General features: G+C 38.2%; 1 protein-coding gene across 4 annotated transcripts in view; it reads left to right on the forward strand.

Annotated features, from left to right (window-relative positions):
- PCDH9 (protocadherin 9) overlaps positions 1 to 27,101 on the forward strand; it is a 759,181-nt gene that overhangs the window by 192,535 nt on the left and 539,545 nt on the right. Inside the window, exon 3 of one of the 4 annotated variants that reach the window (XM_054163034.1) lies at positions 1,952 to 2,534. The exons of the other annotated variants lie outside the window; for them this stretch is intronic. Within the exon in view, the coding sequence (XP_054019009.1) occupies positions 1,952 to 1,972 (21 nt within the window). The 3' untranslated portion in view covers positions 1,973 to 2,534. Of the gene's footprint in view, positions 1 to 1,951; positions 2,535 to 27,101 lie in introns of those variants that run through there. 4 annotated transcript variants of the gene reach the window in all.

Raw genomic sequence — 27,101 nt, forward strand, 5'->3', positions numbered from 1 at the left:
ACTAGGACACATGGAATCAATTACATAGCTGCCACAGGAGAAAAAAAAAACCAACAAACAACAAAAAGGCTTCTCTCTCTAGAAATTTTGCAATTAGTCCAGAACATGCCCGGACAATGGTTGTATTTATTGACTAGGGTAACAAATTCAGTCAGCCAGCTCAAGTAAAGTGGAATACAGTAGAACACAGAGAGTGAGCAAAAGGCCAAAGTCCTGATACTAGGTTTTCATGGGAGTTACTAAGGTACTAAGTAGTACTAGGGTAATAGTAAATGAATCTGTATAGTAAGTCGTTATGACAGTCTCCCTCCAAGACTGCCCAGATGACTCAAGGAAAAGTGCAAACAAAACAAGCAAACCAAAGAATGAAATAATTAAATAGCCAGAGATGGGAAAATCAACTTCCAGGAAACTTTTCTCTGAATTCTTTTTTAAAAGTGCTGTCTTTTAAATCATGAAGCATGGCACATAACCTCTTTCTCAAAACTTTCTTAACAGTTATTCTGCATAACATTCCCAAGAATATCAAAAGTTGTAAGTGCCAAGTCCTTCTTTGAATCTTGGTGAAGTCTTGACATCAGTGACACCCTGTGGCATTGAGTTCCATAATCTAATTATGTGATGCATTAAAAAGTATGTCCTTTTATCAGATTTGGAGCTGCTGCTTTTCACTTTCACTTAATGTCCTTTTGTTCTTGAATTATGAGATTACAGAAGCTCCTGATCTATTTTCTCTTTGCCACTTACCATTTTTATACTTTCATCATATCCCTTCCTATTCATCTTTTTTTCTAAGGTTAACAATTCCAATTTTTTTCATTCTTTTCATATGAAGGCTTCTGTATGTGCCTAATTATCACAATCACTCTTCTCTGAATACCTTCTAATTCACTAATGTCTTTTTTGTGATGGGGTGACCAGTACTTCACACTATTACACAGGATGGAAAATTATGACATTATATTTTATTTATTATGCATCTTAACTTTTTACTCTCCTTTTTCCTTACTGCAGCTTCACTTCACTGAAGTGAAGCCCAGATGGTTTTTGTAAGCTGGTGCTCTTAATTGAGACCTCTGGTAAAGTCAATGATTTGCTACAGGGTTTTTTCTTTTTCACCTGTGTACATTACTTTGCATTCAAAATAATTTTCATCTCTTTCAAGATGGCCAATCCATCTAGCTTGGTCATTTACTTCTGTCTTCTCAATATTCAGTTAACAGAATTTTCTTGTGTTATCTGCAAATTTTTGCCACATTGCTGTTAACTATTCTCTCCCCCCCCACACACATTAGTACATTTTGAACACCTGGTCTTTCCAAGGTGCCTTAAACATCCTACTGTTAACTTTTTGCTATAATGAAAATTGACAATTTATATATATATATCATTTATGAGCAAAATTTTACTTCATTTTGCATCCTGTCCCAAATTTATTTAGTCTCAGACTGAGAAGGAGACTAAGTTAGTATCTTGAGAGGAACATTGTTTTCGACACATGTATTCAGTTACTCTAACAAGGTTAAGGAACAAAACTAAAACTTTGAGAGACTGCTAGGTTCTTTGTGACCAAACAAATGGAAATTAAATAGAGAATGGAGAAGTAGTTAATTCATTTGGTATTTGAAACTACAATGGGAACATGCTTTTAGCATATTTCCTTCCACTGTCTTGGTGACAGTAATAAAAACCAGGAATATAATCAGTCTAAATAGACAGGAGCATATGAGTCTACTTCTTCCATCTCAGACTTTGTGTGCAAATAAGGAGGAAAAGGGTAGTTGTTAATTTTCTAGACTTTCTTTCAATATCTGATATGAACAAAGATATTTTAAGATTTGGGATCCCTAAAGTGCTTGCAGAAAAGGGAAGAGGCAAACTTATTTTGAGGCTTAATATGACATCCTCTAGGGCTGCTTATTTCCTGGTATCTCTCTCTCTTTCTCTCAAGTGTTCCCCATCCTCTCCCTGAGAGAGTCTGTCTGCTTCATCAACACTGACTGCCTACAGTATGCAACATACTCCACCACCTTTCTTCACAAAGAAGATTGCTTGCATAGAGGAAGGCTCCTCAGACTGCCTGGGACACCTTGCACAGATGCATGCCACTGCCTTGAATTCAGAACGGCCACTAAAAGCGATCCTGAACATATTGGTGGGAATGTGATCAATCACCTCAGACACTGCCTGTTTGGTAAAAGAGCTATAAGGACAACTAGAACTTCTCACATTATTGCCAAAATTTTATCTGAAGGAAACACAGTATTTCTCATGCCATAGTCCACCCAATCCTACAACCAAACTATTTGGGTGGAATGGAGGTTGGCAACAGGTATCAAGTCTTTCTTCTCTGAATAAGCTTATTAAAATGCTAGTAACCTCTCTACAGCTAGTACTGGAGACTAGTAATATTTGAGGGCAGAACGTGGAATATAATATACACCTGTCTGTGGACCCATTATGCATATGTAAATATACACATATAAAATACCTCTGTGTGTAGATAAGTATATCCACTATATATATTCTTTCTCTTTGAATAAGCTGTTTTGATATAGACAAGTATAGGATGCTGGATTACAAGAGAGTAATGTTAAAACTACCCACCATGACCATTTTTTTATGCACAGTGACACAAAAAATATAAGTGTAATATAGTAAAATCCAAAATATAAGTAGTTTCTTATTAAAAGGAATAATAGAAAGAAAATGAGATGCTCTAATTTTGGAAGGTTCTAAAATACTACAGTGCTTGTACAGCGTAAGACAGTGACAGGAATAGAACATAAACTGTACAGTCACACTCATTAATTAACATAATGCTATATTAATGATGCTTTGGCATAAAATATGAGAATAAAAACTATACTGTCTGCCATTTAGTTAATCTAGAGGCAAAAAAAAAATAATAGTATATACCAAAAAAATATGAGCTTGCTGCAGTGAGCAATTCAGAGCTGAATGCTTTTCACAATATATTTGCAAAATAAGTAGCAACCTAATAAAAAGTTATGCAAGTCTTTATAGTTTGCCAGCCAAACCTAAGAAAACAACTTAACATTAAGTGATTGAAGACTTGAGTTTTGCAGAAACAATGTTTATGGAAAACAGTGAGAATACTATGTCTGCTGCTGGCTTCATACTGAAAATATTCATGCTTTGCACTTGCTGTGGGTTAATCTATCTCTTGAAATGTGTGTGTATTCAGATAATATTGAGAGACAAATATATGCCTTTTTAATGGTGTGTTGCCATTTGGGAAAAAATCACAGAATACTTTTCAACATCTCTAGCAGTCACTAGTTAAATGCAGCCTGTAGCCTGCTATTTTTCATGTAAACCCACCATGATGGAATGTATCAATAAATAAGCATTAAAACACTGTTTCTGAAATAAATTGGTATCCTGGTAATATTCCAGTACATAATCAGTGCATTTTTTCACTTTTTTAAGTTCTCTAGAACCTGCATTAAAAACTAATGGGAACATAGAACAGATCCAGCAGTGTTTTTCAGGCAGGTTTCTTGGTTCTTTCCTTTCCTTAAAACAATGTGCGTCCAGCTGTGTTCTCCATATTTTAGTAGGCTAAACCTATGAGAGATGCTGCATGTTTCAAATGAAATGTTTTAATACCTTTCCTCCCTCCATCCTATTAGTTCCTGGTAATGACTTCTTCATGGGGTGTGGTACCAATGGTTATAATTTCAGTGTACAAGAGAGTAAGTGTAGCAGCACAATTGGAATAAGCCATGACTAGATGATCATTGAGGTGCCTTCCAACCCTAACAATTCTATGATTCTATGAGGGATTGTATGAGCTAACTTACCTTTTTCTTTGTAAGGTCCCAGTTTATAGTATTAAGTTAGTGGAAAGCAACCCATCAGCTTCAGGTCATGGGAGTTTCTGTAACCATTGGGAGCAGGCTTGGGTGGTGTTTGTAGTACCTCTGCAGTTCAAGTACATTGAAATCCTAAAAATCATAATGTTTGGGGTTTTGGGGGTTGGTGCTTTTTTTAGTTTGGTTGGTTTGGTTGTTTTTTATTTGCTTGTTTGTTTTGGTTTGGGTTTTTTTGCTCTAGACTAAGAAAATTAATAGGATTAGGAGGCTGCATTCTTTTTATTCTACTCTTAATCAAATACATACATAGAATACATACATAGAATAAACCAAGTTGGAAGAGACCTTCAAGATCATCGCGTCCAACCCATCAACCAATCCAACACCACCTAAACAACTAACCCATGGCACCAAGCACCCCATCAAGTCTTCTCCTGAAAACCTCCAATGATGGTGACTCCACCACCTCCCCAGGCAGCCCATTCCAATGGGCAATCACTCTTTCTGTATAGAACTTTTTCCTAACATCTAGCCTGAACCTTCCCTGGCGCAACCTGAGACTGTGTCCTCTTGTCCTGGTACTGGCCGCCTGGGAGAAGAGACCAACCTCCGTCTGGCTACAACCTCCCTTCAGGTAGTTGTAGAGAGTAATAAGGTCACCCCTGAGTCTCCTCTTCTCCAGGCTAAGCAACCCCAGCTCCCTCAGCCTCTCCTCGTAGGGCTTATGTTCCAAACCCCTCACCAACTTTGTTGCTCTTCTCTGGACTCGTGGGACAATGTATTGTTCCTGCCCTTACTGGGGATTGTCTGCATATGTACGATCATAAAGACAAACATGGGATTCTTGTACGTAATTCTTACCATTTTTACCTTTAAGTGAATTTGTACTAGTAAAATTCAATAGGGTTTTATTTTTATTATTAGTTCAATGGAACTCAGATTTCATCCACATGTGACAAGGATATAGTTGAAAAGCTGTTTTTATGAACATTTTCAAGTCACTTGTGATTGTGATTTTTTTTTTGGCGATGGCACTCTATTTTTCAAACACATTGATTTTTTTTTTTTCCTGACACATTTAATTATACTTGTCTATATAAGACAAACTGTCATCTTCAAACCATCCAGTCAAAACTCTTAGAGCAGAATTATATATGGTTCCCAGAAGGAAACAGATGAAAACACTAAAGCTAGATGGATGGATACATTAATTATTACATTAACTTAAAATATACTTTTCCCCCATACCAATTCTACATTGAGAAATAGAGAATCTATCAAATCAAGTATTTGACAGGTAATGTACAAAATATCATGCTATGTATCTGTTAGAGGAGAAAATGCTCTCTTATTTGATTAGTTCTAAAAGAAACTTCTGTCTTCAAACTGACATAGATTTCACAAAATACTTAGGTCCTTCCTATGCACAAGATGTGCATATCCTGTTCCTGAATATTAAGAATTATTTCAAGTGTTGATAGCAACATGTGAATGTCAGCAATTGTGAATGTTATGCTTCCCTAGAGTGGATTGCCTTTTAAAAACACAACTATCACAGTGCTTCCTTTGAATTTTCCTCATTGATTTGGAGGTCCAGGCTGAATCAGTGAACTATAGTATTAAATATAGTATTTCAAACTCCTGTGTTGTATTCCCAAGATTTTACTGACCATTCACTGTAAAAGTACCCCAAACAAAAGTGTCATTAGAATTGAAATTCTGGCCTGAAGATTTAAATATTGTATTTATCTTTACATTTTAATGGTGAGTCTTTTTTGTGTAACTTGAAAGAAATTAACTGCCTTGTTTGTTTAAATGCAGTAGTAACTGTCATGGCTTCACTCTAATTTGTTGTGTTTTCATCTGTTTTGGTTTTTTTTTGTGTGTGTAATTTCAGATTTCAGTGATTTTGAACAGTGAAATCAGACTGGCCTTTAACTTTTATGTTCCGTTTCATATTGCATTCAGCAGGTAAAGCACGGTGCCAGTCATGCAATAGTAAGTTAAGGTTGCAGGAGAAAAAACAACAACAGAGCACCTCAAAACAGCAAAAAAATAAAGTTTGCAATGTCTTTTCCCCTAACATTTAAAAGTATATTAATTCAGTGAATTTGTATTTCTAACTTCCAAAGTATGTGCCTGTTCAAGGTGCTGGAGTTTTTTTGTCCCAGATTTATTTTAGGAAAACAATTTCAAGATTTAGAGTACAGCCAGAAGTGATGATAATAGTATCTATGTAACATCACAGCTTGCTGTTTTACAATGCATTTTTTTCTCAACAAAGGGGGTGCGGGAAAAAAAAAGGGGGGGGAAGGGGGAAAGAAGCCACAACTTCATTTATGAAGGAGACAACTGCTAAAGAAATGCTTTAATCCTGTGCCTAACTGTAAAAGAAAACAAAAATAAAAATGAAGCACTAGTTAGCTTGCATGCAAACATCTCTGAACTACTCTGTAAATTTTAGTGAAATGTTTGAAGTTTGTCCATAACATTAACGGAGAAATATGTGGTTTAAAATAGGGTATGTTATGTAATTTCTTCCCACCTACCAGGAACTGGTAAATCTAATTAAGTAGTGTTCATACAGATGCAATTTTAAATAGTTTTGTTCTACTTAAAACCTGCATGGACAGATCTTGCATCTTTCCATGTCCTTGTGGTTCTCTCTAAATGGTTAGTTCCTAGTAATTACTGTGGTGGAAAGCAGAACTAATTAGGAAGGGAAAACAATATTGTGTTGAGTAAAACTAATTCCAGTAATTTTAATTAAACCTTTGATACATAGGAATAAATCATAATTGAAAGATGTAAATTTAAGGAACCATGTGTAGAAATGCTTTATTTCTTTCAAAATCATTCTTTGCATGCCTCTGTCAGCTAAACATTTCCCTGTACACTTAAAATAGATTTTTAGTCTTTGTATTGTCTATGAGATCACCAACATGTCGCCTTTTAATAGAACTCCATGGCAAAGCTTAATGTCATTCCCATGTCTTTTCCCTACCATTAATACACATTTTTATACTGTTTACAGTTCATATTCCACTACATATTGTGTCCTTCTTGTCTCTGTATGTTTTGTTTAAATTACATGCATTCATTTTGCAAGTGAGACAGTAAAAAGAAAGAAGTTCTTTTTCTATCATCACCTTATCACATTTAATGTTTTTTAATTAACTAAATGGATAGTTGATACATATGTTAGCCTAGCCTTTTTTTATGGTTTGCTTATGACTTTCAGAAGCTGATCTTGAAACACCTGGTCTACAGGTGTCGGTATGTTGAATTAGGATATAATTTATAACCAATGTAATTAATTGTGATGTAGAAACAAATAGTTTTAACATTAGATCCTGATATAAAAGGAACTTTCTAAATTTTTAGATCACTTAATTTCCATGAGAGATGATAAAATCAACAATGTACAAGGAGATCATTTAGACACTTACAGCATAAGCTTTCCTGTGTCCCAAGAGTTCAGAAGAAAAATATGCTGGTGGTGCACTTACCACCTTCTCATCTTGAGGCTTACCCAAGTAGTTGTCAGTAGAAGATCTATGTTGAGCCAGTCAGGAAGCCAGTGTCAAGCAAAATGTATGATCTTTGTTCCCTTGGTAACAGTTGTGTTTAGCACAATACAAAATACGTTGCTTTAATCATTGTTCTAATTGTCACCTTTGTTGACAGTCTCATTAAGAAAGGTCAAGATGTGGTTAGGCATGGGATTGATGTACTGTGTTACAGTTGCAGCCTCCTTGGCTAAACACTGCAATTTAGTGTGCCACTATATTCTTTTAAAATTCTACTAATGTTTTACCAAATTTCGTGGGTGAATATCATCTGCATTTCATATTTTTCTCTTCTCTTTTCTCCTTTTCTGTCATATTCTTTCCCCCCCTTTTTTTCATTTTTTTCTTTTCTTTTGTTTTTCTTTTCTTTTCTTTTCCTTTCTTTTCTTTTCTTTTCTTTTCTTTTCTCTTTTCTTTTCTTTTCTTTTCTTTTCTTTTCTTTTCTTTTCCCTTCCTTTCCATTCCCTTCCCTTCCCTTCCCTTCCCTTCCCTTCCCTTCCCTTCCCTTCCCTTCCCTTCCCTTCCCTTCCCTTCCCTTCCCTTCCCTTCCCTTCCCTTCCCTTCCCTTCCCTTCCCTTCCCTTCCCTTCCCTTCCCTTCCCTTCCCTTCCCTTCCCTTCCCTTCCCTTCCCTTCCCTTCCCTTCCCTTCCCTTCCCTTCCCTTCCCTTCCCTTCCCTTCCCTTCCCTTCCCTTCCCTTCTCTTCTCCTTGTTTTCTTTTTGTTTTCTTTAAATTTGTGCTTTCCTACATGTAGTGTGCTTACTGTGTTAAATCTAGGTGAGAGAAAATTGAAGTGAGGTGCTAAGCTAGTTGAAACATAACTGCAACCCGAACACTTCATAAATTCATTTACTCTTGACAGGCAGTGTTCTATACAGTGGAATATTAACACCACCTAGGCCAAGCTACTTTGGATATTTGAAGAAAGTACACATTAAAACACCTAACTTCAAAAATGTCTATTCCATATATAGTCATATTTTATGAAGTAGGCACTCCTAGAGGGTGATTCAGAGCCCTAAATTAGTTGACTAAAGTTAGACAGTGTGAATACCTCCCACAGGAGCAATATGTTGCAAAGGGACAGAAAGGAGACAAGTGAAGGGAGAAAAGGAGGAATGGAGTGATAAGGACTATAAATGAAGTAAGTCTATAGTGAACTTCAGAAACTCTTAGAAAGTAGCAGAATTTTTTTTTTTTTTTTTTTTTGAGAAAAGAGAGATGATTGTACTTGGTATAGCATGTACTCCAAGTAGCATCTTCATAAGTAACTGTAACAGCAGAGTAGGTATGACACTTTCACCTGTAAATATCTGTACATACATTTATTATGTCTGTATCACAATTGTTCCTGGAGTCCCTAGTCAAGACTGGAGAACCAAAGTACCTGTATAAATAATTCCTGCTTCAAAGAGCTTACAAGAAAAATAGGATTCATAGAAAAAACAATAGGAAGGGGAGAAAGAAGAATGAAATTACTTGCACAAGTCACCAAGGATAATAATTCTTTCTCACTATAACATGGTCTGTAATTTATAATCTCAGTGGTTTCCATATGTGAAAGCATTTATAACATGTGCAACTTTTGAGAATTCATTTATTTAAAACCTGTTTGCCTTTAGTAAAAGAGCAAGTATTTACACTCACAAGATACAGTACCACAGCAAACAGCCTCATTAATGTTCATAAGGGTTGGGTAGAGCTCTTGAAAATGTAGCCCTTTCACAGTATTTATGGCTCTTCTGGTTTTGATTAAAATAATTAATTTGGGTTGTAGGCACCTTTTTAAAGAGAAATCAAGTATTCTGCATTCATCTGTCTGTAAATTTATTAGCTCATTAGTCACTGTAAGAGTGGATGGCAAATCTCAATTTTTTATCCTCAAAACCAAAGGTTACTAAAGGACAGACTTCCTACATGTCACAGACTCTTGATTTTTTTAATTTGTATTTAGCATCCATTTAGAAGTTTTTCTGCCATTTAATGGTATTGCCAAGGAACTTTCTAGTCATGGATGGATATGTATGCACACGCACACTAAGGCTTTGTATCTATCCATTTACCTATTTACCTATCCATCTGCTATGGTGTATGGGACAAAAACTTTTGACAGGAAATGATCTATGGGCATTCATATATTTCTGAGAAATTTTCTGTTAGATATGAATATTTTTGTGCACCTTAAAAAAAATAGTTACAGTTTGGGGTGACCTTGAAAGCAAATTTATTAGCAGTTAAAATTGGTAAGACATTATTTCAGCTTCTGTTCTCTTTGGACTTTCACTTTGCTGTCTCACCTTAAAACAGGCTCAGTTGATAATTTTCTAAGTTTATATCCTTAGTTTTGGTAAAGCTAATATGCGAGTCATAGGTTGTAGATTCAGGTTTCTGATTTAAGTACTGGTAGTACAGATGGTCTGATATTGGTCTGTATCTAGTGGATACTTCTGCAGAAGTATACTATATTGGAGTAGAGCAATATATTCTTGACAGTATGTGACTTTCCTAAATTGCATGATATTTTAGTGTTTCAATTTGGCTTAGGCCAGTTGTTGTACACATAATGGGACTGTATATAACATATTGTGGATAAAATTGAGCATCCTATGCCCATTATTACAAGTCCAATCTTAATGAACAGGAAACTTCAGCTTTATCCCTGCTTACTAGCAGAGAACCGTGAATTGCATCTTGAGTTCTTTTATTTGATAACAAGAAAAATATCTAGGTAAGTTATCTTCTACCTGGAAAAAATGAAATAAATGTATATGACCATTTACCCTAGTCAGCAAGAATATATGATCTTGTGGTTGGCTACAGAAAAGGCACAGCCTGTATTTAATATCCGATGGCAAATTTTCTTTAGACAGGCTCATAAATTTTGCTTCTTAATAGAGAGAATATGAACTAGCACATTGTAGTGTCACATACATAGCAATGTGAACTTTAGAACTACTGAATACCAAGATTTTTACAGTTGTAGAAAAAGCATTAAATGTTAAAGCACTAGGAAAAGATTAAAATTTACTTATTATTGTAGCTATCACATTGTAGTCCTTCCTCTGCCTAACTTCTTGTGCTTTTTTTGTCATTTTAATAGAGTACTCAGATATATTGGATTGAGAGTGTATCCTTGGGTAACAAGAGATGCATTCCATCACAATTTGTTCTGGAATAATGATACAAGCCCTTTCATTTTGCCACTATTAAATTTCTCTTCACTCTGGTGAAGATACTATGGATATATCTGTAGAACTGGGCATACCAGCCCTGTAAGTGTTCAAGTCTGACAGCATGTGCCCAACAGGATGCAAATGTTGTATTTTGTCAACAGAAGGACATCTGCTATGTATCTCTTCTCAGTATCCTGATAATCCTTGAAAGGAAATCAGGGCATATGGACAGGACAGAGTATGGAGTTGTCCAAGAGGGTAAGTGTAGATGCAGTAGAAACATTTTGAGCTACTTATAATGTGATTGATTTTCTGCTCCTTTGTAACATATTTATTTGCTTGCTTACGCACACAATCTTGCTTAAAATTAACAGTTTTATAGGCCTGAGTTTCAAAGGAATGCAGTTAAAATGCAGTAGTTTCTTAGAAAGTGCTAAAGCAACCAGTTTCTCTTAGTAGCTGAAACTTTGTCTACAAGAATTTCTGTTAAAAGAAATTCCTTTAAGACTGAATGTCTTCCTTCCTGCCACCAAAGAAAGGTGGGTTGGTAATAAAGCACAAAGAAGGAAACCACTTGTGAAATGGAAGTGGACATTGCAAAGTAAAAAACAACCAACCAACCAAACAACAACAAAAAAAACCACAAAACCCCCCAAAACCCAACCACTCAACCATCCAACCAACCAAAACCCATTGGCAAAAACACCAACAAAACCCAAAACTAAGCACCAAAAAACCCAACCAACCAAAAAACAACAACAAAACTCCATAAACCCAACAGTGTACATCAACCAAAGAAAAGTAGTTTATCTGTTAATTAAAAATTTTATTGTGGCTATCCCCAGCAGGCAGCTCATTCCCACATATCCACACGATCACTCACCCACAGTGGGATAGGGAATTGAATAGGACGGGTTAAAGTATAAAATCTCATGGGTTGAAACAAAGCAAATTTAACAAGTTAGCCAAAATCTGCACACACAAGCAGGGCAAAATAAGGAATTCATTCACTATTTCCCATCATCAGGCAGATGGTCAGCTATCTCCAGGAAAACAGGGCTTCATCAAAGGCTTTCTCAAAGTGATCTGGAAAGAGAAATGCCACAACTCTGAATGTCCTCCCCTTCCTTCTTCCTTCATTTTTAATTTATTGCTGACTATGATGTGATACAGTATGAGATATCACTTTGGTCAGCTGGAGTCAACTGTCTCAGCTGTATCCCCTCCAATCTTTTTGTGCATGCCCAGACTACTTGCTGTTGGGGTGGTGTGAGAAACAGAAAAGGCCTTAAAACTGCTCAGAAATAGTTAAAACACCTGGGTGTTAACAATACTTTTTTGTTCACAAATTCAAAACATAGCACCTTACAGGCCACTATGAAGAAAATTAACTCTGTCCCAGACTGAACCAGCACAAAACTAAACTTCAGGATATTATTGATCTCATCTATTTGCTAAACTTTGTGTATTCTTCAAATAAATATGTACTGCATTACAGTTTTAACACCGGCTTCCTCTCTTAGAGGCAGTGCTGTACATTTCAGCAAAGTTTACTATGTCCAAGTTACTATCCTAATAAAATGAAAGAGAGTAAAAAAAAGGACATTTTATACCTGTTCCCTACATTTTAAGTGGGAAAAAAAACTCCATATAAATATGCAGTTTCTTATATAAGCTATGACTACTTGTCTGAGCGCAATGTATTTTCTTGGGTGAGCTAAAGTCAGATAGTATTAAATATAGTGCAGTTCAAATGTGGTTCTTTTGTCATATTTACAGACAGCAAATTGATCTCACTGCTTATGTTTCCATGCAACCCTGTACCTATGTGAAGTTACATCTGATTTTTTGATTAATAAAGTCCTGGTTTCCTCTCACATGAGCTGTAGGACTCGTAAGTGAGGTGGCAAGTGTCATTAGTTAAGAATATCGTGTATTTAAAACTTATAAGCACAATCATGCATTTTGTTTTGATATTCACTTTCCTTTATATTGTTTACATGCTGGGAAGTTGCATCTCAACTTTCTGGAGAAATGCCAAGCTCAAAGGAAGTTTCATAGTCATTTTTCCTTTTTACCTTCTCATTCAAATGCTCTTGTGCATTCAGCAGAGGGATGCCAGCTGCATGAATTCAAGAGGCACAGGCTGCAGAAGATGTTTTTAGCATAACTCACTGCTCACTGTGGTTTTGTGTTTTGCTTATTGGAACTAGTTCTTATGCTGGCTAACAGCATAACATGTCAATGTGAGGTGGCTACCTATTAAACACCAGCTTTTTAGAGGTCTAGGAAAAAAGGCATGCTAAGTATTTTTTTATTATTAGTCTACAAAGGGGAGATGGGGACGTTTCTGGCAGTTTTAATGGTCATTTGCAATCATTTAGTTTAATGTCTGTGAAATATGTAGTGCAGCTCAGTTACGCTGTGAAAGCCTTTCATTGCTGGAGTGGTAGTGTTGTGCTGTCCTGCCTTACATAAGCCAAATGTTTTTGAAATGGAGCCACTTATGTCTTAGGATGTCTCTGGAGCGATGCACCAGGGCAGGGGCATATTGGTTTTGACTAAGGAACTTGTGACCATTTTTCTTAGCCCAATTAGATATTACTGATGACGGCAATTCTAGGGGGAAACACAAATGAAGGTGTTGCATATAACTGCAGAGGAAGGAAAGAATATATCATCTATCTGCCTTTTACTTTTCGAAGTTTTGCCTTAGAAAATTAAAGGACAGGAGAAAAATAAATTATTAATACTGCTCATGAAATTTTAAACATACAAACATATCCTGAAATACAGTGGCAGGAGGGTGATAAACCCACACCCTTTCTACTTTTTTTTTCCAGCAGTGGACATGTTTGTGCAACAGCACTCAAGCATAGCTTCTTACTGCAGGTGCTTTTCCCATTTTGGGAGTTCACTGCCCTTGTTTTGTTAGCCTCAGCATTTTGAAAGTGTTGGCTCACCCGCAGTGCTTGCAAATATATCACTGTCTGTGCTGCCTTTGCTCTTTGTATTTGCGGGTGTCTTATGCTTCAGGGTTTCTGATGCCCTTGAGAAGCTGTGACCATTCTTTACATCTGAAGGAGTGCCAATTCATTTGCTAAGACAGTCTGTGAGGCCTGGATAAATTTATTCTAACATTTAATAAAACATTAAATTAAAAATGTGAATTATGCTGTGACATAGTCAGCATTACCCTTCCAAGGTTTATATTTGAGTGTTGCAGGGCCTCTCTCTCCAGAAGGTAACATGCTATCAATCTAGCTCTGAGGTGACAAGGCCACTAATGTTTTCCTGTGGTGGTTATTTAATAATTAATTTTTCATTGCTACTGTGTTCAATAAATAGATTGCAACATTTAAGACCAGTTTAATAGGTTTATAGGTTCCTTAAATTTCAATAATGATAATAGTTAATAAGAGAATAATGAATTTGTGCTTGAAGATCTCAAGATCAATCAAGCAAATTAAATTTGGTCTAAGCTGTGGCTGCTGGGGTTGAGAGACGGGGTGGATTTGTTTGTTTGGGATGGTTTGTTTTTTTCCTATAAAATGTAGCCTGTGTGGATAAGCCTTTCTGGTGATTTATTACATTTCTTAGTGTTTAACTTGTCATATTAATTTAAATCTTTAATCTGAGGACGTGGCAGGCATATGAAGTGGCACATTAAATCAATATTATGTTGAAGGCATTGTCTCTGAAGAGGTTGCCATTGTGTTGAGGAATGCAATAATAGGAATAATAAAAAGAAATTGCATTTTGATCTTTCCATATGTATTATTACAATGTTGTTCACTTGGTTTAAAAAAATAGCTCTGCTTGTAAAGGCAATGCCCTGCACAGCACTTTGTCACATACTCAAAAGTGAAAACACAGAATGCAACAACAACAAAGAAACAAACAAAACCAAACCAAAACACAACCACAAAATTCAGAAACAATAAAACTACAACAAAAAGAACTCAGATGGGGAGGGCTTGTCAATTACTGTTAGGTTTTGAGAGCATCAGCCCTAGGAAGAGGGCGTCTATTGCTTAACAGGCATTAGCTTGGCATTTAAAATAGATGGCTGTTGGTCTCGTTAGAGTTCCTGATGGTCAGAGATAACCTCATTAAGGAAGTTAATAAAGGAGGAATGTACATTTGGTTTATCTATTTACTTTATAGCTCATCCAGGGACTGGTTTTCCACTTCTTCTGAAACTTTTCTATATAAACACTTGAAGTGGGCCGATTCTGTTGTTTCACAACCATCTACACAGCTCTTCATTGTGGTAAACAGAGTATGCTGGGAAGGAATTCAAAGTACTGTTATTCATTCCTGGCTCTGAAACAACCTCACTGAGCATCTATGCACTGCAGTATCCATTTTCAGTAAAATACAAATCAAACTGATGACCTCACTAGGATGTTTGGATTAAACATGCTGGATAAAACCATATTATGTGAGATGCAAAACAGTGGGAAATGGGGACATTTATTTTTCCAGAACTTTTGGATCTCACTTAAGATCTTTTAATACCACCATTGATGGTGATGGTGTAAAAGATGTAATACACAAGCTAGCTAAGGTTTTGAAATGGGAGGAGAGAAGAAAGGAGGTAGGAATAGGGAATTAGAAGTCCGGAAAACTTAGATTGAAATTTCAGGTGGCTCACCCATTAATTTGCCTCATGGACTCACATTTAGAGAATCTTGACATTGCTGTGACTGAAATCCACTTAATATTTATTCTCTGAAGACCCATGCAATTTCAGTGAAGTAATTCCTGAAACACAGTGGGAGATTCAAACTCCGTGCATGTGTGTCTACAGAACAGTCACTAAATCCCAAGAAATGTTGTTTTCTACAGGATCGAAGACACAGGGGTGGGTGTCTTGACTGAACATAAGCATATGAAACAGACATAACAAGATTTCTTTTTTTATGTACAACAGGTACATAGAAAAAAACAGCAACAACGAACCTATAGGGAGTATTCACTGGAAAATCAGAAGGTGTAACAGGCAACCAGAAACAGAACAAGAGGACACAGTCTCAAGCTGTGCCAGGGGAAGTTTAGGCTGAAGGTTAGGAGAAAGTTCTTCACAGAAAGAGTAGTTGGCCGTTGAAATGTGCTGCCCAGGGAGGTGGTGAAGTCACCGTCCCTGGAGGTATTCAAAAAAGGACTGGATGTGGCACTTGGAGCCATAGTTTAGTTGTCATGAGGTATTAGGTATTGAATAATAGGTTGGACTTGATGATCTCAGGTTTCTTCCAACCTGGTTGATTCTATGATTCTATGAATTTTTTCTCTACCCCAGAAACTGCAGGAAAAAAATAAATATTAAAGTAGTACTTACTGAGCACAATAATTTGTTGATTTTGGGGGTATTTTTTTTGCTTTATGAAGTTAGCAATAACACTGCAGTGACGTGGGATGATACGTGCAAATGTTCACTTGAATCAGTGGCCCTTTAAAATTCATCCTGATCCTACAGAAGGCAGGCAGGCAGGCATTTATTACTGCATTCCTTATTATTGAAGAGAATTTTACTTGATGAGTAAGATATCCTTTTGCAGCCCAAAATAAATTTTGAAGAGGGGGTGACTAAGAAGTTGTATTTTTGTACCTGTTAGAATTGCAATGAAATAACCCTTAAGAAATCAGCAAGGTATGAGGCTTTTTAAAAATGTAAACTGAGTCGATTCCCATTTCCTACGTACAGAAGTCTCATGCACAATTGATGTTACCTCAGTTACAGTCTGGTGACCTCTAACTCTCCCTCCCTTGGAATTAGTTATTTCAGTGAATCTGGGAGTGGCCAGAGGATACAGTCTCAAGCTACACCAGGGGAAGTTTAGGCTCAAGGTGAGGAGAAAATTCTTCACTGAGAGAGTCGTTAGCCATTAGAATGTGCTGCCCAGGGATGTGGTGGAGTCACCATCCCTGGAGGTGTTCAAGAGGGGATTGGACGTGGCACTCGGTGCCATGGTCTAGTCATGAGGTCTGTGGTGACAGGTTGGACTTGATGATCTTTGAAGTCTCTTCCAACCTTGGTGATTCTGTGATTCTGTGAAATCCCATTGTTGCTGCTACTGACTAAAAGCCATTCTTTTCTCTTAGAGCACTCAGTCCATCATAACCTTCAAGTCAATATTAATTCGTTTAGGGCATGGAATCCTCTGTCACTCCTTAAATACTTTCTGTGGTTGCACATGCTATTTAAACACCTGGGCTTGTTAATAAAATATGGTATGTGAGGTCTCAGTTCACTCTGTTTCAAGTTTATGAAAAATACCATTTCACATCAACAGTATGGTAACATTTGGAAAATGCTGACTTGTTACAGATAACCATTGCATATTGCTGCAAAGAATGCTTTGAAGACATTTTCTTTTAGAAGAACAATCAGGCTTTAGAAAGAAGAAATAGTTCTCCTAACTCCCTCTAAATTATTTCTTCATGTTAGTTCTAGTTTCAGGGACTCTGGAGGTGTTTATGTGCCTACATGAGAAATTTCATGTGGGTTGTTGATGCTTCACTATAAACTTGGCATCAACACAGTGGTTTATTTTTCAAAAATATATTTGCAAGAGAATTTTGCATTGAGTCAGGTTTTCCTTCTGTGACTGGATTCCTGATTTTCAGGCTGTGCCATGGAGGATCACAGCACTATTCTCTCAGGGTCTTTTTTTAACAGTAGACAATGTAAGGGAGAAGTTAAGGGAACTACAGAAAGATCCAAAATGGAAATGTAGCAACAGTTCCACTGAGCTTGTTTTTATCTCACATTTCTAGTATTAGGGTCATGCACGGAAATGTGAGAGTTAATTTTCTTACAAAAAATGAATATATACTGCCCAGTGTAGCAGTTGATGGTCTTGTTACCCACATATAAACATCAAAACCTCCTTTGAATCCTGCTGTCCTCTTAATATCAGTGTTGTCTTGAAGGAATAAGATAAAACATGCTTCCCAACAGGAACTTTATCTCCACTTGGGACTAAGCTACTCATTATTATGAGAAGGTATTCACCATGGTCTTCTGGCTCTGACAGACATAATCAAATACCTTCCTACCAGAGGTGGCCAGCCTCATATTCCCTGGGATAGAAAAAATATGCTTCACCCTCTCCACTCTATTAATAGTGTTTAGATACTAATGGATTGGTCTTGTGAAATTGAATTCATACCTGCTGACAGCTACCCGTTCAGGCTTGATTCAGTCAGCCATACAGATCATTTATGGACCATGGACAGATTCAGGGCAATGCTTCTTCAAAAATAAGTAAGAAATTATGTTATGAACTCTGCATAAATCCACATCAGACTTATAACAGGTGGGTTGAAGTAAAAGTAATTTACAAAAAAGATTGGTGTGCACTGCAGGAATATGCAGATTAATGAAGTAATAAGGACAGAGGGCCAGATCCTTGGGGCGTTATAAATCATTATCACTTAGCTGAAGTTACTGAAGCTATGCTGATTTACAACACCTACAGAATTGATCCAGTAGCAAATCCTGGTAACAGAGTTGCAGGCATCAGAGATGACAGCTGGTTTGTGGGGCAAACTTAGAAAAGAATATAGAGAAAAGACAACATGCGTCTTTACAGAATGTGGGCAACTTAAGGCTGGAGAAGACCTTCTGGAGTTTCTGTGTTCAGTTACTTTTCACTGTTGCAAGCAATGACATCTTATCATACCATTCCATTTTTTTTCTTAGAAAGGAAGTAGTTAGTTGAAGAAGAATGATATTTTAAGCACAGCTTTACTCTGAAAAACAGATTGAATAGAACTTTTATCACATGCTGCCCTCTGGTTTCTATTATGATCACTTTCACATCTTTCATTTGAAGAAAGAAAATTACATACGAAAAGGGAAGGATTTAATTTGTGTGGTGTTTTGTTATTGGCTTGTTGGGCCCACTTTGCTCTTAGAGAGGCTGGGGTTATTTTTGTTTTATTGAGTGTTGGGTGTTGGGGTTTTTTTTGACTGGGCATGTTTGGGGTTTTTGGGTGGTTTTGTTTGTTTTGGTTTGGTTTGTTGATTTGTTTTTTCTTTTTCTCTCCTTAATAACCCTGTAAATCTGGGGGAGTTGTGGAAGAACAAAGTGAAAGGACTTCTGGTTTATTCATCTTTCAGAATGTTTAATAATTATTCTCTTTTTAGAGCATATTTTTATAAAGGCTCAAGACCTACATACACTGTTTATGTAGCTAGAACTGTTAACATCAAGGAACACGTATGAACACACTACAGCTGGAAAATTGACTTGATGGTGCTTTTTACTGCAGAGTGGTTCTGCACTTAACTTTACTGTATAGAGTAAGTTAATGTGGGAACATCCAGCACACCCCACTCCTTTGTGTTGTGTGTACTGAGCAAGGAATTTTTTCTGCCAAAATCTTTAGTGCTAGCAGCAATGTACAAAGCCTGCAGGATGACAGCTTGGCCTGCAAGTAGTGTGCTGAGTCTGCAAGGATCAGATAGATTGAAAAACTGTCTATGGACTTACAACTTCAGAAGATTTGATAGTGAATCCTGTGGCACACTGAAAATGCAAAAGTGTTCTATGCTGTTTATGAATGTGATGTGCAGAATAAAATTGCACTTTAGGTGAACATCGGCTTGTTATGCAGAACTACTTAATAAACTCTGAAAATGCTTCATTAGTCATGAAGTGTAACTTCAACAAAAAAAAAATTGTTTGTGGATGCTTTTAGCTAAAAAATTTCACTTGCTGCAGACAGTTACTATAAGGGTGCTCATGGGATGGTGATGAGCCAGGGTGAGAGCGCAGTGAGGTGGGGGGTTTATGAGGATATGAGAGAAGGACGGAAAGGAGGGCTTTTTGTAATCTTCCAAAATGCAGTTTCCCATAACTGACAGAGAAGATAGCATGGATAAGCGTTTGGTGTTCATTCCCTAAACTAAATCTGTTTTATTTGAATTTATCAAACTTTCCCCATCTCTAGACAAGAATGAAAATGAACATTTTTCTGAGAAATGTTTTGTGATATTTCTAGATGCATTTTTTTTCCCTTGCTAGCTTTGAGAGCCTCTGGGGTGTCTTTTCCTGGTATTTATCAAATTCAGTTAAGGTATCATCAAATCTTTGCAAGGCAATGTATACAGAAATTGACTGTTGTGAAAGACTAATAAAAGTTATCAAGCTTGTTGTCTTTCCAAAACCCTGTGTTCTTATTTTCTTGAACAAATACAGTATTGTGAATGAAAGCTCCTTTATTTATTCAACTAAATTGTTTTGAGACAACAATAATAACAAAAGATTTCTGGGAGCTGTTTTGCTGGAAAACTACATTTACTCCTTCTAGGAAAATATGTAGTCTGCAGAAGAATAGTTATCAACTGTTTGAAGTTTGATGCTAAAGCATTAAAGACAGCATTATTATGGTAAGCAGGTTTAAATAGCTCCATATTTAACTGGTGAGTTTTGGTTGAGTTTATTTATATGGTTTTGGTTTGGATTTTGTGGGGTTTTGCTGTGGTCTGGTGTTTGTTTTTTTTTTTTTGAAGGAGAAAGTGATATTGTTATTTGGCTTTTTGTTGTTGTTTGGATGGGCTTTTTTTTGTTTGGTTTGGTTTTTTCTGTTGTTTTTTTTTTTTGTTTGTTTGTTTTTTAATAACAGACCAAGGAATTCAGGGCACAAGGAAGTTGATAGCAGTAACTGCTAAATAGGAGTTTGAAGACACTGTGTCACATGCAAGAATAACACAAATTCAGGAAACATTTTAACTATTACTAGCACGCATTTTCATTGGCTTGGTACTCCTGAGGAGGGTGCACCAAAGCAAAAAAAATCACACAGGTATTTAGGCACATGGCAGTGTGAAGGAACTTTAAAGGGATATGGGCTAATTTTATAAAGTTCAAGAATAGAATAGAATAGAATAGAATAGAATAGAATAGAATTGAATTGAATTGAATTGAATTGAATTGAATTGAATTGATCAGGTTGGAAAAGACTTTTGAGTTCATTGTGTCCAATCTATCATCCAACACCATCTAATCAACATAACCGTGGCACCAAGTGCCCCATCCAGTCCTTCCTAAACACCACCAGTGATGGTGATTCCACCACCTCCCTGGGCAGCACATTCCAATGGGCAATCACTCTTTCTGTGAAGAACTTCTTCCTAACATACAGCCTAAACCTCTCCTGGCACAGCTTGACAGCTGGTTGCCTGGAAAAAGAGACCAACCCCCACCTGGCTACAACTTCCCTTCAGGTAGTTGTAGACAGCAATAAGGTCTCCTCTGAGCTTCGTCTTCTCCAGGCTAAGCAACCCCAGCTCCCTCAGCCTCTCCTCATAGGGCTTGTGCTTCAAACCCCTCACCAGCTTTGTTGCCCTTCTCTGGATACGTTCCAGCAAGTCAACACTTTTCCTAAACTGAGGGGTCCAGAACTGGACACGGGACTCAAGCTGTGGCCTAACCAGTGTTGAGTACAGGGGCAGAATGACTTCCCTGCTCCTGCTGTCCACACTATTCCTCATACAGGCCAGGATGCCATTGGCCTTCTTGGCCACCTGGGTAAACTGCTGGCTCATGTTCAGCCTACTGTCAACCAGTACCCCCAGGTCTCTTGCTGCCTGGCCACTCTCCAGCCACTCTGCCCCCAGCCTGTAGCACTGCATGGGGTTGCTGTGGCCAATGCATAGAACCCAGCACTTAAATGTGATAAATGTCATTGCCTTGGACTCTGCCCATCTGTCCAGCCTGTCAAGGTCCCTGTGCAGAGCTCTCCTACCCTCAAACAGATCAACACCTGCCCCTGGCTTGGTCTAATCTGCAAATTTGCTGATGATGGACTCAATCCCCTTGTCCAGATCATCAATAAAGTTATTGAACAGGATGGGGCCCAGCACTGATCCCTGGGGAACACCAGCAGTGACTGGCTGCTGACCACCACTCTCTGGGCTCAGCCCTCCAGCCAGTTCCTGACCCAGCGCAGATTGCTATTTCCATTATCAGATGGTTCCATTCATTACTACAAAAAATTAGTTGAGAAATTAATTGCATAGTTTCTTAAAGAGCTTGCACAGATGAAAATACAATTTGTGTAATGAAATCTAAGCTTTGGAATCTGTTTACTAGCTATAGTATTTAACGAATAGCAATAGCAACACCAACAGCCAAAGTTGTTTCAGGATACTGACAAATAAAGGCACTTTTTGCACTTATACTGTGGCATTAAAAGGCTTAATTGAACTGCATTAACCACACCAAGGAACATGAGATTAAATTTAAATCCATGACTACTACATGGATATAGGAATATACTCATTATTATAAACTGCAAACTTTCATAATACGTTGCACTAATGTGAAGCTGTCCTGGTTTGCAGTCTCATGCAAAAACTGTCATCAGTTCCCCTAGTTAGTGAGAATCTCTCTTTGGATGTACTTCTCTCTGTGGTTTATATTGTTCAAGACAACAGCTGGAATAGTTCTGCTGTATGTTGTCTATAGTGCAGAGTACTGATGTGTAAATAGTTTTTTTGAAATAGCACGGGTCGTTTATGTATGGAAAATCTTAGATCATAGACTCATAGAATCATAGAATCAATAAGGTTGGAAAAGACCTCCAAGATCATTAAGTCCAACCTGTCACCCAACACCTCATGACTACTAAACCATGGTACCAAGTGCCGTGTCCTATGCCCTCTTGAACAGCTCCATGGATGGTGACTCCACCACTTCCCTGGGCAGCCCATTCCAATGGCGAACGACTCTCTGTGAAGAATTTTCTCCTCACCTCGAGTCTAAACTTCCCCTGGCACAGCTTGAGACTGTGTCCTCACGTTCTGGTGCTGGTTGCCTGGGAGAAGAAACCAACCTCTTCCTGGCTACAACCACCCTTCAGGTAGTTGTAGACAGCAATAAGGTCTCCCCTGAGCCTCCTCTTCTCCAGGCTGAAGAATCCCAGCTCCCTCAGCCTCTCCTCATAGGGCTTGTGCTCAAGGCCTCTCCCCAGCCTCGTTGCCCTTCTCTGGACACGTTCAAGAGTCTCAATGTCCTTCTTAAATTGGTGCTTGGTCCAGTTGCTTTGTGATGATCTTGTTAAAAAGAAAATAAATAAATAAATTAGCCAGTACGAAACTGATGCTACAAATCTGAGAAAAATACACAAACCAAGTCAAAACCCCCTGAGAAAAACAGGTCAAAACCTTCAAAGAATTAAACTAGGATAAGTAAAGAAAACAAAACAAAGCAAAACAAACAACAATCAAGCAAACAAAAATAGACTCCACAACTTAATACTTTGTAATCATGTAGATCTGTGAATTTGATACCATATTTACTAGATTTAGAACAAGTTATATGATGGAGTCACTGTAGTAAATGTTGATATTAAAAGCACTACAAAGAAAAAGAAAAATCTAGAGCCCTTACACTAAATGTCCGTGGAAAAGTACTTAGACTATTTCTATTTTATTTATTGTAATTCACCATAATATGTTTCTTTAAAATTATACTAACTGGCAACTGAGAAAAATACTTATTTCACATTGATCTGGTCTCTGCCCTTTGGCTCAGGCAAATATCTGCAGAGAGTGTTCACATCACTTTCTGGGAGCTGTTGGACTTTGGGTTGGAGTTGAGAGAGGACAGGGAAAGTGAAAATGAAGAATGGAACTTGCCACATAACCTAGACCTGGAGTTTGCTGGGCACAGCATGGAACAGGTGTGCAGCCAAGTTGTAGGAGGGATTTTGGAAAGGTTGTTCTTTTCTGTTTGTTTGTTTGTTTTCCCCTCTTTATTTTCTTTTCTAAGGGATAATCACTTCTACCATTTTGGGTTTTTTGGTGATGTGATGAGCTATGAAAAGGTAGCTGATCTGAGAAGAAAGCATGTGGAAGAAACACAGCAGGAAAGAGAGATATTTGTCTATGGTCTTTTTTCTGTCACATTCTGAGTTTTTCCCATGTCAATGTATTTGTTTGTTTCTCCAACTTATTTTCTAGTGTCGCACCCAGAGCAGGGTGGAAGAAAAAAAGCCTAATTTTGCCTTGCTTGTAGAATTCACCTGAAGGCAAATGAATTCTTACTTCCAAACTGTTGCTGACTGAAGTCTAAGCATAGACAAAATAAACCAACCCACAAACCCAAACTTGTTAGAGATGTGATGCAAAAGATTCCAGATGGTGAACCCTGACAGCTTTTAGGCTGATATAAGCAGTATGGATCAATGATAGTTACCAAAACATACTAGCCTTTGCATCTAGTGACGTGTTTGTTCTAGATGTAGGTGGAGAATGGGGCCAGTCTTACTGCCTTATTCCATTGTTGGAGGTGTTGCATGTTTCCCTTAGAGAATGGACCACTGAAGGTTTTTTTCTTTCATGAACAGATCTGTATGTGACACTTCAGGATGTCACCATCCCTGGAGATGTTCAAGAGGGGATTGGATGTGGCACTTGGTGCCATGATTCAGTCATGAGGTCTGTGGTGACAGGTTGGACTTGATGATCTCTGAGGTCTCTTCCAACCTTGGTGATTCTTAGTGATTCTATTATTCTCTGATGTCAGGGAATTGTCTAGCTCAAAAATCCAAATTTTATGTTAGCCAGTTTGATGCTATATGCAATGCATGTTGACAGCAATTAGCCATGTCTGATAACCACAATAACAAGCATGATAACTTGGAAGGAGTTTTAACAGTGTATGTGCAGCAGTTTTGAAGTAATTTATGTGGTGCAACTTTGGGAACAGTGACTATATAGCCACCTAGTAAGGAAATATTTTGGATAACAACAACAGCAGGTGAGTTACTGAGTCTGAAAGTCCCTCTGATGAGACCTTAACATAATGTAGTGTATGTGTAGATGAATATTCTAAAATCAGGACTGAAGATTCAGAGTGCATGTGGATGTATATCTTTCTTTCCATAAATGCGAGATTTAGGAAATGTTCTCAGACTTATTCTCTCACTGGAACTGTTCTTTTTAAGACTGAAACAGAATAGAAAATACCAAAATTTCTACCTTCCTGTGCACTCCAGGCAAGTTCACAAGGGCAGGCCACTCTTTGAAAGGTATTTGAATTAATACTTCTATTTACCTTAGGTATTTACATGATTTCTAAAGCGCTGTATTGAGTGGATTTAATGTATTTTATTACAAATAAATCTTCATTTGGATATAGATTGGCAACTAAGGGGAATGAAAACGCAGGACAATTTTATATCATTTGCAGATAGACAATCAGGGCGGTTGAGTAGGGAATGATAAGATTTGCTTCATTTTTTTTCTATATAGTATATTCAGTCCAGAATGGCTTTGTGGCTTAAAGCCTTTTCCAGCCATCTATGAACAGCAATTTTCATTCACCGTGATTAGGTCTGAGTTTGATATGAGGTCAGCAGCTGATTCACTAAGTTGCTTGACCTCCTTTCAGTGTCTTATTTCAATACTGAATCCTGTCCTTTTTATCTTTTGCACTGAGCATCTGAGTTCATATCTCTTTGTTAAGCTTAAAGGCTTTTCTAGTACTTTGTGCTTTTGTTTAGTCAACAGTACTTCCATTTATGTATGCATGACTATAAATATGGCAGCGATTGGCAGGGAGTGGAGCGGGGGAGGTGGCAGTTGCAAGCAGACCAGAGTCGGCTTGTCCTGCAGTGGTGGGGGCTAGCCGCAGCGGGCGGGCAAGTGGTGGCTCCAGCAATCCAAGAAGGTGAGTGGTGGCTTTAGCTGAAAGCTGCTCCTGAGGCTCTGCGAGCGAGTGGATGGCTTTGGCTGGAAAAGTCACTTTGTGGCCCAAGGGGCAGCAGCGGCTTTGATCTGTACTGTGACAGCAGAGGCGACGGTGGCCCTGCCATTCCGTGTATCAGGTGGCAGCGGTTGTGACCTCTCCCCTGATTTTTGGACTCATTCCAAAAATAGCACCTAGCGCCTGGCTTCACCTCTCTTCTTGGCAGGTTGTAGCGCAGCCACTCCCTCTCTTGGGGGAAGGCTGTGTAACTGGATGCGGCTATGCCTCAGTACGCTAATGATCATCAAGGAGTGGAGTGCCTGTGTATGATGCGCATCCATGTAGCTGGGGCTGCAGCAGGAAATGGTCAGCACTGGGCTTGGGACAGGTCCATGCAGCAACTTATGGAAGTCTCAGCATGCTTTTTCCTGGAGGAGTGGAAAAGGAGTTGAAGAGCCTGATTGTTCTGACTCAGTTGCCCAAAGGGTGAAAACATGCAGCTGAGTAGATGTGGATGGAAATAAAGGTTTGGTTGAGAAGTTATGAGGTTTTTCCAGGTGACCAGGATGTCCGTGAAGAGCTTGCGCTGCATCTCTGGGAGGTTCCATCAGAAGAGGGACAAGAACTGGAACAAACCTGAGCCTAAATGAGAGACTGTTTAGCAGCATGGCCAGATGAAGACATGGACTTTGTTAGACATGTCATCTGAAGATTTCTAATTTGATGATATGTTTTGGGTGCAGGAATTATGGTATGAAATAAGGGGTGGCAGTTTAGACTGGGTGCCTCCTGTTCCTGCCACATCAGTTACACCTCTGGTGTCCCGAGGGTCCAACCCAGTAGGTGGACACAGGAAGCTGCATATTTCATACCCATAATATCCTGCTCCCTATAAATCCATCAGCAAAGTATTTCTCTTCCTCTTTCTTCCCTCTCTACTCCTGTGGGAGAGGCTCCTTATTAGATAATGATAGGGGAGTATCTCAAGGCCTCTTAGACCTGACTAGGCTTAATGCCAGTGGGGGAAGGGACAGCCTGAGACTGGCCTTGCAGTGATGAGGGGAATAAAAAGCCCTGGGGGTTTTGGGTGTACCCTCAGGTGGGGAGATGGGAAATGTTGGGCACCTTTGGGTGCACTGGAAGGGACTCTGTATGCTTTGGGGTATCTTCATCACTGTGCTTGTAGTTTCTGTAAAACTCTAATTGCTTTTCCATTTAAACTTTCCATCACTTTTGCAATCCATTTGTGTGAGTGTAATTCTTTTGTCCCTCTCAAGGGCAAGAGAGGATCTGCCTGGCCTCAAACCAGGACAAGCCAGGTAGGGGTTGGTCTCTTCTCCCAGGCAACCAGCACCAGAACAAGAGGACAGTCTCAAGCTGCACCAGGGGACGTTTAGGCTGGATGTTAGGAAGAAATTCTTCATAGAGAGAGTGATTGCCCATTGGAATGGGCTGCCCCTGGAGGTGGTGGAGTCACCATCACTGGAGGTGTTTAGGAAGAGACTTGATAGGGTGCTTTGTGCCATGGTTTAGCTGTTTAGATGGTGTTGGATGATAGGTTGGACACGATGATCTTGAAGGGCTTTTCCAACCTGGTTTATTCTATTCTATTCTATTCTATTCTATTCTATTCTATTCTATTCTAATTTGCAAACACCAAATTACTTCTATTATGACATTATATTTTGTATATTAACTGGCATTTTTCTCTAGACAAAAGAGTCAAGCTCAGGTCCAATAGATGTTTCTTACGGTGACCACATATCTGTGTTAAATTTCTTGATACTTACAAGGGAAAAAAATTGCAATTTATATT

The sequence above is a fragment of the Dryobates pubescens genome, chromosome 7 (assembly GCF_014839835.1).
Source record: "Dryobates pubescens isolate bDryPub1 chromosome 7, bDryPub1.pri, whole genome shotgun sequence".
Taxonomy (NCBI): Eukaryota; Metazoa; Chordata; class Aves; order Piciformes; family Picidae; genus Dryobates; species Dryobates pubescens.